The following is a 13049-nucleotide window of genomic DNA, read 5'->3' on the forward strand; positions in this document are numbered from 1 at the left end:
TATTTATTTTTTTAAACACCCACTTTCTGTCTTAGAATTGATAATAAGTATTGGTTCATGGCAAAAGAGCAGGAAAGGTTAGGCAGTTGTGTTTAAGTGATATGTCCAGGGTCACACTTCTAGGAAATGTCTGAAGCCAAATTTGAACCCAGGATTTCCCATCTCTAGGACTGACTTTCTATCCACTAAGCCACTGCTCTCTCAGAAATAGAATCTTGATACCTAAACCAGAGCAAAAACATAAAACTATAAACTAATTTCCCATATGAATACTGATGCAAATATTTTAATTAAAATATTAGCGATTATAGCAATAGTTCACAAACTAGATGGGATCTATACCAGAAATGCTGGGAGTGGTTCAATATTAGAAAAATTATCAGCAAAATTGACCATATCATTAACATAATGAACAAAAATCCTATGATTATTTCAGTAGATGCAGAAAAAGCTCATGACAGAATAACATTTATTCCTATTAACACTAGAAAGCATAGGAATAAATGGAGCTTTCCTGAAAATGATAAGTTATATCTGTCTAAAACCATCAGCAAGTATTATCTGTAATGGGAATAAGCTAGAAATCTTTTCAGTAAGATGATTGGTAAGGTATGAATGCCTATTATTACCACTATTCAATATAATTCTAGATATACTAGCTATTGTAATCAGACAAGAAAAAAGTAAAGGAATTAGAAGAGCTATCAAGGAAACAAAACTATTAACTCTTTTCAGACAATATAATGGTACTCAGAGAATCCTCAAATATACTTCAGGAAATAGTACTTTAGAAAGATGTGGGATATAAAAAAAAGCCATATAAATCATCAGTATTTCTGTATTTCACCACCATAGTCCAACAGGAAGAGAGAGAAGTTCCATTTAAATTAACACAGTATAAAATACTTAGGAGTCTACCTGCCAAGACAAACATAGGAACTATATGAACATGTTTATCAAATACTTTTCAAATGTGCGTTTTAGAAAAATTGTACCCTGGGTACTATATCCCCCACCATTCCTTCCTCTTCCCAGAATTTTCTTTTATGCCCTGAAGTGGGATTGTGCCTAAATGGTCAGATCCCACATTAGGAGAGGAAGTTGATTTTTGCTTTCCCTGGGGCTCAAGGAGGTAGGCTGTTGAATAATGAAAATAATACATTAAAATACTGTGCAGTTCTAAATCCTGCAACCTTGCTTCCTGATTTACCAGTTTCAGTAGAACCTTTGCACAGTTGTGCAAACATTATTATCTTATTTGCAAACATTCCAGTCCTGCCTGGACGACAAGCTGTCTGCCAAGGGACCACGCACTGGAAGCTCAACAGAGAAATGGAACCAGTTCAGAGATGCAGTGAAAGAAACATCAAAGGCAGTCTTAGGCCCAAAACAACGCAACCACCAGGACTGGTTCGATGAGAACAACACTGCTATTGAAGACCTATTGAGCAAAAAGAACAAAGCCTTTATGGAGTGGCAAAATAACCCAAATTCTGCTCCTAAAAAGGATAGATTCAAGTCTCTCCAAGCCATGGCGCAGCGTGAGATCAGGAAGATGCAAGACCGATGGTGGGAAAAAAAGGCAGAAGAAATTCAGTGCTTTGCTGATACGAAAAATTACAATTTTTCAGTGCCCTCAAGACTGTCTATGGGCCATTAAAAGCCACCACCACTCCCTTGCTATCCTCTGATGGTGACACTCTCATAAAAGATAAAAAAGGCATCAGCAACAGGTGGAAAGAACACTTCAGTCAGCTTCTCAACTGACCCTCTTCAGTCGACCAAAGCGCCCTTGACCAGATCCCCCAAAACCGCACCACTGAACAACTTGACATCCCTCCTTCAATAGAGGAAGTCCAAAAAGCTATTAAACAAATGAATGCAGGCAAGGCACCCGGTAAAGACGGGATCCCAACCGAGGTGTACAAGGCCTTAAATGGAAAGGTTCTCCAAGCATTCCACATAGTGCTGACCAGCATATGGGAAGAGGAAGACATTCCCCCAGAACTCAGTGGTGCCTCCATCGTAGCCCTATACAAGAACAAAGGCTCACGAGCAGCCTGTGATAACTACAGAGGCATCTCACTACTCTCCCCTGCTGGAAAGATCCTCTCCTGTGTTATACTCAACAGACTCTTGTCATCTGTTTCAGAGCAGAACCTGCCTGAATCACATTGTGGCTTCCAACCAGATTGCAGCACCATTGACATGGTCTTCACAATGAGGCAAATGCAGGAAAAATGCCTTGAGCAGAACCTGAGTCTTTACATTGTCTTCATAGACCTGACGAAGGCCTTCGACACAGCGAACAGGGACTTATTGTGGGTGATTCTTAGCAAGCTCGGTTGCCCAGAAAAATTCGTCAAACTGATCCAGCTCTTTCATGTCGACACGACAGGGGAAGTCCTATCTGGTGGAGAGACTTCTGATCGCTTCAATGTCTCCAATGGCGTGAAATAAGGCTGTGTCCTCGCTCCAGTACTATTCAACCTATTTTTCACCCAAGTATTATGACATGCTGTGATGGATCTAGACCTGGGCGTCTACATCAAATACTGACTGGATGGCTCACTATTCAACCTTCACCGCCTGACTGCAAAAACAAAGACAACAGAGAGACTCATCCTGGAAACTCTCTTCACAGATGACTGTGCTCTCATGGCCCACCAAGAAAATCATCTCCAAACCATTGTGGACAGGTTCTCTACTGCAACAAAACTGTTTGGCCTGACTATCAGCCTCAGCAAAACAGGTGCTGTTCCAACCTGCACCAGGGAGGCCAACTAATCAGCTGTGCATTACAATTGATGGCACGCAGCTTTCTAACATCAACACTTTCAAGTACCTGGGCAGCACCATCGCCAACGACGGGTCCCTAGACCACGAGATTGATGCCAGGATCCAAAAGGCCAGCCAGGCACTCGGGCGGCTGCACTCCAAAGTGCTCCAACACAGAGGTATGAGCACTGCGATGAAGCTCAAAGTGTATAATGCAGTGGTCCTCTGTTTGATCCTGTACGGTTGTGAGACATGGACACTGTACCGGAAGCACATGAAACAGCTAGAGCAATTCCACCAACGCTCTCTCTGGTCAATCATGAGGATCCGATGCCAGGACTGAATCACCAATCAGGAAGTCCTCGACAGAGCCAACTCCACCAGCATCGAAGTCATGGTCCTCAAAACCCAGCTACGATGGTCTGGACACATCATCCGCATGGACCCACAGTGAATACCAAGACAGGTATTCTACAAGGCCGACCAAAGAAAAGATACAAGGATTAGCTAAAGTCAAACTTGAAGTGGGCTGGCATTACACCAAAGCAACTAGAACTTGCTGCCTCTGTCAGAAGCATCTGGCGAACCCACATTAACCATGTCGCCACCACCTTTGAAGATGAACGACATCAACGTCTTGCCGATGCGCATGAACACCGACACCAGGCCACAACTGCACCTCCCATAACAACTGGAGTCCCAGGCCCCATGTGCCACAAACTCTGCGCCTCAGCCTTTGGACCTCAAAGCCACATGAGGGTACATCAATAGATGATAATGCACAAAGACAGTCGTCATTCTAGGTCACCGAGAGACTACCACTAACTGAATAGTTGGTGTCTGTGGCTAAAAAACCTCGAAATGATTCACTGGACACCTCTTTAAACAATCCAGACCTAGTATTATTTACTGATGGTTCTTCTTCCATGAAGGATGGCATACACTACACAGGAGCTGCTGTAGTCACAGAATTTGCCACTCCTGTGGTCAGTGCGGTCAAATACAAGTGCTCAAGGTGCAGAACTGATAGCTGTTACAGACAAAAGAGTGGTTGCCATAAACTGTGACCGTGAAAATATGGGTTTCAAGACTGTGAATTGCCCAAACTGTAAAGATAAATTTTAGTGTCTTGATTTTATATCAAAAATAAGTGGTCACCATGGGAAAAATTCCCAAATATGAAATACCCAAGTCAGCTGGGTTTTATGGAGATTTTAATTAATATAAATGAAGATAATTAAGGAAAAGGAGAGAGAGAGAGAGGCAGAGGAAATAGTAGGAAAGGGCCTAGGCCATTGGCCTAGGCCTGAGCTTTAAGAGAAATTAGTCAGTCCTTAATCAGTCACCACAAGATTTTGTCCCAGGCAAAAAACTCTAGTGTTCAGAGAGACCCTCCAGTTCAGCTCCTGAGCTCAACTAAGTTCAGCCATCAAGAGAGCCTCCAATTCAGCTTCCTAAGCTCAACTAATTTGAACTACCTTGAACTGGTTCAGACAGATCCTTTTAAAGAGAATTTTCTCCTATGTCACCTCCCCTAAATTTTCATATCTACCAATGACAGTAGATGTTTTCCAAAGGACTGACCATTCTTAATTCACATCTTATCACCTTCTTAATTCACATCTTGTTATCATCTTCTCTGGGTAGACTAAAACTTCTGAGTATTTCACATCTCTTTGCTAAGCTTGCCCTTTTAGTATTTAATTTAACCTTCATAGGTACTTGACACCCTTTTGTATTAGATCTAAAAATAGTCCTAGCTTAAGGGCTTTTGCCTCACCAAAAGTATGAGTTAAGTACTTTTTCATTGTTCATTAAGGAGTTTACAACTTTATCTTCCCCTAAAGTATGCCTAAGTATGGGTGGAGTAATTTTAAACTTCCCAATACATTCCTGATCAAGTACCTCCATTGTTTAAAATAAGGAATAGCCTTAACCAAATATTCTAAGGTAGTATCTGAAAAGTTTTAAGATTCACATAGCTCTAAAACATGCTTGTCTAATTGCCAAAAATAAGAAGGCAACAATTTATACAGACTCTAGATACACATTTGGACTATGTCATTCAGGGGGCATGCTTGGGCTTCAAAGGGGATTTTTAACATCAGCCAGAAAATGTATACCTAATGCTGAAATTATTAATGAATTTTTTTCTGTGAAGCCCTAGCTGTAGTTCATTACTCTGCCCATACACGTGGCACTGACCCTGTCTCCATAGGGGAATGACCAGGCAGAAAGTAGTGCAAAACTAGTGATCTTAGAGTGGCCCGAGTTAATTTTAACATCGACAACTATTGATGACTTATATCTATCCCTTTCATAGAATGAAAAGGAAGTGGAAAAATGGAAGCAAAAATTTAAGGCCAAACATAAATGGAGTATGGGTATCTGAAGGAAAACCCCTGCTTCCTAGGAGTTTTTATCTCCAAATTTGCCACTCCATTCACAAAAATGGTCATTTTGGTACCCAGGGTATTGTGGACTCTGTTAAAAGAGTATGGATAGCCCCTGGCATAACTACCATAGCCTCTTAAAGTGCGTACAGCTTGCCCTACTTGCCAAGCATTTAATCAGCATGCTTTTCATGGCAAAGTGTTTGGTGGGAGCCCTCTCGCTTATATACCTTTTCGACACCTCACCTGCAAATTGACTTATGAATTGGCCAAAAGTTGGACAGTATAAATTTTGTCTGGTCATAGTAGATTAGCTGACCAAGATGGCCTGAAGCATTTCCTACTGCTCGCGCCACAGTGAATTTTGTTGCTAAAGTGCTTTTAAAAGAAATTATTCCTCACTTTGACCTGCCAGCATGCATTGATTTGGATAGAGGAAATCATTTTACCAATTCAATCCTGTCTCAGATTTATTCATGTTTGGGGATAACTCCTAAATTCCATGTACCACAGCATCCCCAGAGCTCAGGCCAAGTTGAAAGAATGATTAGAGAACTTAAAACTATGATCAGGAAATTGTGCAGAGACTCATTTAAAATGGCCTGAAATTCTCCCTCAGGCCCAATTTTATCTTTGAAGCAGGCCCTAATCTATACATCTTACCATTTAAGATGCTTTTTGGACACCCTCCTATATACGCTAAGCCTTTCTCCCCTGCATATACATCATTACTAGGGGGAGATAATTCTGTTGCCTCATATATACAGGATTTGCAGACCAATTTGCAAGAGCTCCATGAATCTGGAACTGTTGTTACACACAGGTTCTATAGACTTCTTGCTCCATGACTTACACCCCGGTAACAAAGTTTACATAAAGAACTAATGATGTACTGGGGCAATTCAACCTGCCCATGATGGTCCATTCCAAGTCCTGTTAATCACTCCAATAGCTATTAAAATTGGAGATAAGGACTCTTGGTTCCATTGCTCCCATGTGTAAAGAGAGCACCTTCTGTAGATGATGAGTAACTATAGCCTATCACATTTATTATATTTTACTGATTGTTTGCATTGAGATTTGATTGTTTTTTAAGTATGTATACACACTCACACATATATATGTATATTGTTATCACTGTCATTTTCAGCTATTGTATTTTTGCAATTGGATATATATATTTTGTTGCACTGTCCTTATTTGTACCATCCTATACTTGACCCTGAAAAAAATACCCATATAAAACTCCATACAGTAGTTGGACAAGACTTGTATTGGTAACCTTTAGATAAGTTGATGTGGTTATTGTGAATTTTGAGGATTTTGGTACTTTCTTTGAATGTGTATTGCCTGTTGTACTACTGTTTTTTAAAGCTGTTATTTTTAAAAAATTATTTGGACTCACATTGTGAATCATGGCTAAGTTAAAAAGGAAATGGATCTCATTTTTGGGTGAGAAATATATTTAAATATTTTTAATTGTTTTTCCTTGCATGTGCAATATGTTATTTGAGTTTTTCATTTTTCTTTCTCCCATTTTTTGTCACCATTAGTAAAGGGACTTTTTAATTTCACACTAGCATAAAATTAAAATGTACATTAGCCCTAAATGTAAATGCATACCCAAAAACTTTAGACTGGAAACTTGCCACACAGGTTGTTTAAATATATTTTTTTAAATAAACATTATTTTATTTGGTCATTCCCAAACATTATTCATTGGAAACAAAAATCATTTTCTCCCCCCCCCCCCCCCCCCCATGGCTGACACATGATTCCACTGGGTATCACATGTGTTCTTGACTCGAACCCATTTCCGTGTTGTTGGTATTTGCATTGGAGTGTTCATTTAGAGTCTCTCCTCAGTCATATCCCCTCCACCCCTGTAGTCTGGCAGTTGCTTTTCATCGGTATTTTTACTCCCACAGTTTATTCTCTGCTTGTGGATAGTGTTTTTTAGATCCCTGCAGATTGTTCAGGGACATTGCATTGTCCCTAATGGAGAAGTCCATTACCTTCGATTATACCACAGTGTATCAGTCTCTGTGTATAATGATTTCCTGGTTCTGCTTCTTTCGCTCTGCATCACTTCCTGGAGGTTGTTTTAGACTCCATGGAATTCCTCCACTTTATTATTCCTTTTAGCACAATAGTATTCCATCACCAACATATACCACAATTTGTTCAGCCATTCCCCAATTGAAGGGCATCCCCTCATTTTCCAATTTTTAGCCACCACAAAGAGTGCAGCTATGAATATTCTAGTACAAGTCTTTTTCCTTATTATCTCTTTGTACTGCTGGGTACAAACCCAGCAGTGCTATGGCTGGATCAAAGGGAAGACAGTCTTTTATCGCTCTTTGGGCATAGTTCCAAATTGCCCTCCTAAATGGTTGGATCAATTCACAACTCCACCAGCAATGAATTAGTGTCCCTACTTTGTCGCATCCCCTCCAGCATTCATTACTTTCCATAGCTGTCATGTTAGCCAATCTGCTAGGTGTGAGGTGATACCTCAGAGTTGTTTTGATTTGCATCTCTCTGATTATAAGAAATGTAGATCACTTTTTCATGTGCTTATAGGTTGCTTAAATATTATGGGAGTTTGCTTGCTGAATGTGTCCAATTCCAGGAAAAAGGATCACAAAGGAGCACAGACCTTCATAGTGCCAAATGAGCACACAGGTCAAAGAGACAAAGATTCTCTGCCAATACAAGAGGAATTAAAACTTGTGAGAAATTTGAGGTTGCAACTGTTTGATATATGTTAGATGTAGGACTCCTTATACCACACTCCTTGTACCACACTTGTTATCAAGTACCTAACAATTGGCTGTTCTGGCTCCCTTATCCCTGAGAGAGGAGGAAAAATCAGACAAGGGAATGATTTTTCCAATTTGCTTCAAAAATCTAGTCCCTTTTCTGTCTTTCATACCATGGCAATATATTGTAACCTGACAGCTGAGTGGTTAAGGGCATAATTGCTATTACAGGCTTATTGGACATAAATCACTTTAATCAGGCCCTATTTAAAAGACCTGTTATAATTTTGTTTTTCCTTACTTAGGATTTTCACATGTAAGACTTACATATTTTATATTTCATACAGTAGTTACTTTTTTCTCTTTTATTTGGATTTTTGTGATTTTTTGGATTTTTTTTGGCAAATGTTTCATGTACCTCATACCTCAGCCATGTATCCCTGTGTGATTTCTGTGTTTGTCAATATCCTTAGGGAGGAATGTGTTATTATTTTGAAAACTGTAATTTCTTTTGAGAGAAATTTTCAAATGAGATACTTTCTACCTCCCAGAATTTGGAAAAGTGAACTGCTTACAGAAGGTGCCATGAAGATGTCTGTAGAGACCACACATTGCTCCAAAAGATCCTGAATGAACTTTTGGATGTGCTAAATTGAATTTTGTGGGGTAGAATGCATTTGATTTGAATGTATACTTTTATGCCAAAGGGGACTTCCCCCTAATTGGTTTTGTTCTTTTTCTCTTTCTTTTCCTTTTATCCCCAGGTTATTGTATTTTCCCCTTAGAAACTGCAATACAGTATGTACCTTTAGTTTGGAGATCTTTAGAATTATAAATTGGTTATGTTTAAAATGATCCATTGGGGAGACTGACCTACCAATGGATCCCAGGGGGAACATGCATTTTAGAAAATTTGTACCCTGAGGGAGCAATACCTCTACTCCAGGTGTAACGATTTTTTGTGCCACTGGACCCAGGCTTCCAATGCCGAGAGAGTGGGACTGTCTCTGTGTATCGACTTTTCTACTTAAATCTCCTTCACGCACAAGTGTCTTTGTGCACACTCATATATCATAGATGAAACCGCACAAAGACAATCGTCATCCTCGGTTACTGAGAGACTACTACTACTATATCCCCCAGCATTCCCTGTTCTTCCCAGGGTTCTGTTTTCTTGTGTCCTGGCATAGGTTTGTGCTTAAATGGGTGGATCTCACCCCAGGGGAGGAACTTGATTTTTGCTTTGGCTGGGGCTCAAGGAGGTAGGCTGCTGGGGCTCTGGCTCTGGTTTCTGCTCTCTCCCCTTTTCTTTCTATTACCTTTCTCCCTTTCTATACATATAAAGTCAGCTCTAAACATTTGGAGAAATATTAATTGCTTATGGGTAGGCTAAGCAAATATGATAAAAAAAAACCCCAATTCTATCTAAATTAAATCATTAATTCTGGGGCTTACCAATAAAATTAACAAAAATTTATTTTTTAGAGCTAGAAAAAAATAAAATTCATCTGAAAGAAAAAAAATGTCAAGACTATCAAGAGAATCAAAAAAAGTGAAGATGGTTCAGCTGTACCAGAGCTTAAACTCTACTACAATGTAATAATCATCAAAATAATCTGTTACTGGCTAAGAAATAGACTGATGATCAGTAGAATAGATTAGGTACACATTATACAGTAATAAATGACCATAGTAATCTGGTGTTTTACAAACCCTAAGATCCAAGAATTGGAAAAGAACATTATTTGACAAAAATTGCTGGGAAAATTGGAAAGTAGTATAGCAGAAAATAGATATCAACCATTCACACTATATACTAAGACATGGTCAAAATGTGTATGTGATTTAGACATAAAGGGTGATCTGATAAACTAGGGGAGCATGGAATATTTTACATTTAAGATTTATGGAGAAGGGAAGACTTAATATCCAACTAAGAAAGAGAGCATTATGGAATGTAAAATGAGTAATTTTGATTATATCAAATTAAAAAATTTAGAAACTAAATATAGTCAACATCAGAAAGAAGAGCATGGGGACTTTTTTATAGCAAGTATTTCTTAATAAAGGTCTCATTTCTCAAATATATAGAGAACTAAATAAAATTAATGAGTTATTCCTCAATTGTAAATGGCCAAAGGATACAAACAGGCAGTTTTCAGATAAAACAAAGCTATAGTAATGAAAAGTGGTCTAAATCACTATTGATTAGAGAAATGCAAATCAAAATAACTGTGAGGTACCACCTCACAACAGATTGGAAAATGACAAATTTTGGAGAGTATGGTGAAAAATAGGGAAACAATGCCCTGTTGGTGAGATGTAAACTGATCCAATCATTCTGGAGAGCAGTTTAGAACTGTGTCTAAAGGGATACAAAATTGTACATATCTTTTAACTGAGCAATACCTCTACTCCAGGTGTAACGACTTTTTGTGCCACTGGACCCAGGCTTCCAACGCTGAGAGAGTGGGACTGTCTGTGCATCAACTTTTCCACTTAAATCTCCTTCACGCACAAGTGTCTTTGTGTACACTCATCTATCATAGATGAAAATGCACAAAGACAATCTTCATCCTCGGTTACTGAGAGACTACTACTACCTCTACTAGGTCTCTACCCCAACGAGGTCAAAGAAAAAGTAAAAGAAATAGTGTGCACAAAATATAACAGCTATTTTTGTGGTGGCAAAGAATTGGAAATTCAAGGGGGACATTCATTAATTGGAAAGTGTCTGAACAGACTGTATATAATTGTGCTATAAGAAATAACCAGGGGGTGGAGGGAAGCTGGGTGACTCAGTAGATTCTAAGGTGGAAGGTAAGGGTTTTTTAAAAATGACAGGAAAATCTGGCCTCATATATTTCTTAGCTGTGTGGCCTTAGGCAATTCACTTAACCCCAGTTGCATAGCCCTTACCACTCCTCTGCCTTAGAACTGATATTAGTATTGATTTTAAGATAGAAGGTAAGTGTTAAAAAAAAAAAACATGACAGGCAGGCTGGCTTCATAAAAACCTATGAAGACTTACATGAATTTGATGCAAAATGGAAAGAAGAGAACCAGAAGAACATTGTATACAGTAATAGCAATAATTTATGATGGTCAACTGTAATTGACTTAGCTGTTCTCAGCAATACAATAGTCTTAGACAGTTTTGAAGGACTTGCAATGAAAAATGCTTTCCACCTCTGGAGAAAGAACTGTTGTTAGAGAATGAATGTAGATTGAAGTAGAATTTTTAGACTTTTTTTATTCTTGATTTTTTGGGATCTGCATTTTCTCTTGCAATATGGCTAACAGGGAAATATTTTGTATGCTTGCATATGTATATATCAATTTTTTACATGTAATTGAGAAAAAAAGGGAAAAAATAATTTTATTACTGTTAAGAACATAAAATCATGAATTCTTAGAAAAGAATTTCAAAAATGTCTGCTACGGTGAGTAGATATGACTCATTTTTAAAGAGGGCAGGAGTTTTGATATACTTGGCTTTTGCTAAAGTCCTTTAAAATGTTAAAAAGACCCTACAAAGTTTCCAGTAAACCTTTAGTATTCCTTTATTATCTTTTTTGAGGCTATTTACTAGCAAGCCCTTTTGTAAAAAGTAATAAAATAATTTTCTGAATAGCTTTGTGTTCAGATTTGTTTTGATTTTAGTATTCATACTTAGGCATTTTAGAACTTCTGGGTAACTCCCACCTCAATCTGAATTTTTACTTTGGTTAATAAAATCCACTAAGGAGGTAACACAATAGAAATGTTTATGTTCTTCTCATGTGAGTATGTTACACTAATAAGTAATATTTGACCACTTTATATGAGATAGAAAGTTAAATCTGCTTTTAAGTATTATTTCAGTTATCGGCCACTTTTAGAAAATGCAAACGTTTAAGGGATTTTAATTAGGAAAAACTCCGAATTATCATTGGTGTGACTGTCTTTCCTTCTTTTCAGGCTATCAAGAGTTGCAGAGGAAACCATAAGGGACTACTTTGAAGCCAGGCTTGCCCTCCTAGAGCCTGTGTTTCCAATAGCATGTCACCGCCTTTGTGAGGGTCCAGATTTTTCAACAGATTTCAATTACAAACCACCACCAAACATACCAGAAGGTGCCCCTTTATGTTTTCTGTACAAAATGTATATTGTAGTAAAAAAAAAAAGTAATCTGAATATCTTTCTAAAGGACTTAATCATTTAATAGTAGAGATCAGTCCCCAAAGTATATCTAAGTATATATTTTATGAGAAGTAGAAGAAAACAGATTAATAATGCAGTTTCCTAGACTTACTTCTACCCCAAAGAGGACTATGTTGAAAGGTAGAATAATTATAAAGGTATTTAGAGTTTGATTCTTAAGTTATCTAAAAGAAGATGAAATGGTAAAGGAATGGGGAAAAAATCTTAGGCCTTATTACAAAAGAAAAAAAAACAATTGCAGTGACATCAATAACTATTAGCTCATAATCTTACATTTCCTACACAATAGTTATGACCATGTTCTGTACATACATTGAAGAGATTTTTGAAAAAGATAGGATGTGGGAATAGGGAAAACTTCAATAAAGGGTACAATGGTCATGTTTTTACAATTATACAATTGACCAAAAGTTCTAAAATGTTTAAGATTCCATTTGACTTATTTTTGGCTATAGGATACTTTAAATTTTATATGGAAAAGTAATCATTCTGCTTCAATAGATGCCTCATATGGCATAATCATACAACATCCCTGGAAACATATAAGAACAGAAATGACTGACATGTTTTTTTTGATTATTAATGCAAGACAAGGCATAAAATGAAGAAACATGTGCTTGCCATAGATATTTGCCACTATTATAGATAACATCAAGCTCAAAAATCCAATTAAAGAGCTATTCTACAAAGATATTGTGAACTTCTAGATATTTCTTTTTGTAGATGCCATTTTGATATCTTCAATCTCCAGAGCACTGCAGAGCCTCCTAAATGAGAACCATATTCACTCCTAAACAGTTTTTCCATTTGGGAATAACCAAGTGATTAAAGAATGCTTCATCAGGCTAGAACTAGTTTACTCATATGTTTTAGACAGACATACTAGAGTAAATTAGGTCTAGAGTTGAGTAAG

The 13049-nt window shown here is 37.8% G+C and overlaps 1 protein-coding gene across 2 annotated transcripts in view; it reads left to right on the plus strand.

Moving 5' to 3' along the window:
• MPHOSPH8 (M-phase phosphoprotein 8) overlaps positions 1-13049 on the plus strand; it is a 79982-nt gene that overhangs the window by 59537 nt on the left and 7396 nt on the right. Inside the window, exon 11 of one of the 2 annotated variants that reach the window (XM_003341323.4) lies at positions 11894-12048. In XM_003341323.4, coding sequence (XP_003341371.1) covers positions 11894-12048 — 155 coding nt within the window. The other variant, XM_056794664.1, reaches the window with a different exon arrangement.

Source organism: Monodelphis domestica, chromosome 4, assembly GCF_027887165.1.
Source record: "Monodelphis domestica isolate mMonDom1 chromosome 4, mMonDom1.pri, whole genome shotgun sequence".
Classification (NCBI taxonomy): domain Eukaryota; kingdom Metazoa; phylum Chordata; class Mammalia; order Didelphimorphia; family Didelphidae; genus Monodelphis; species Monodelphis domestica.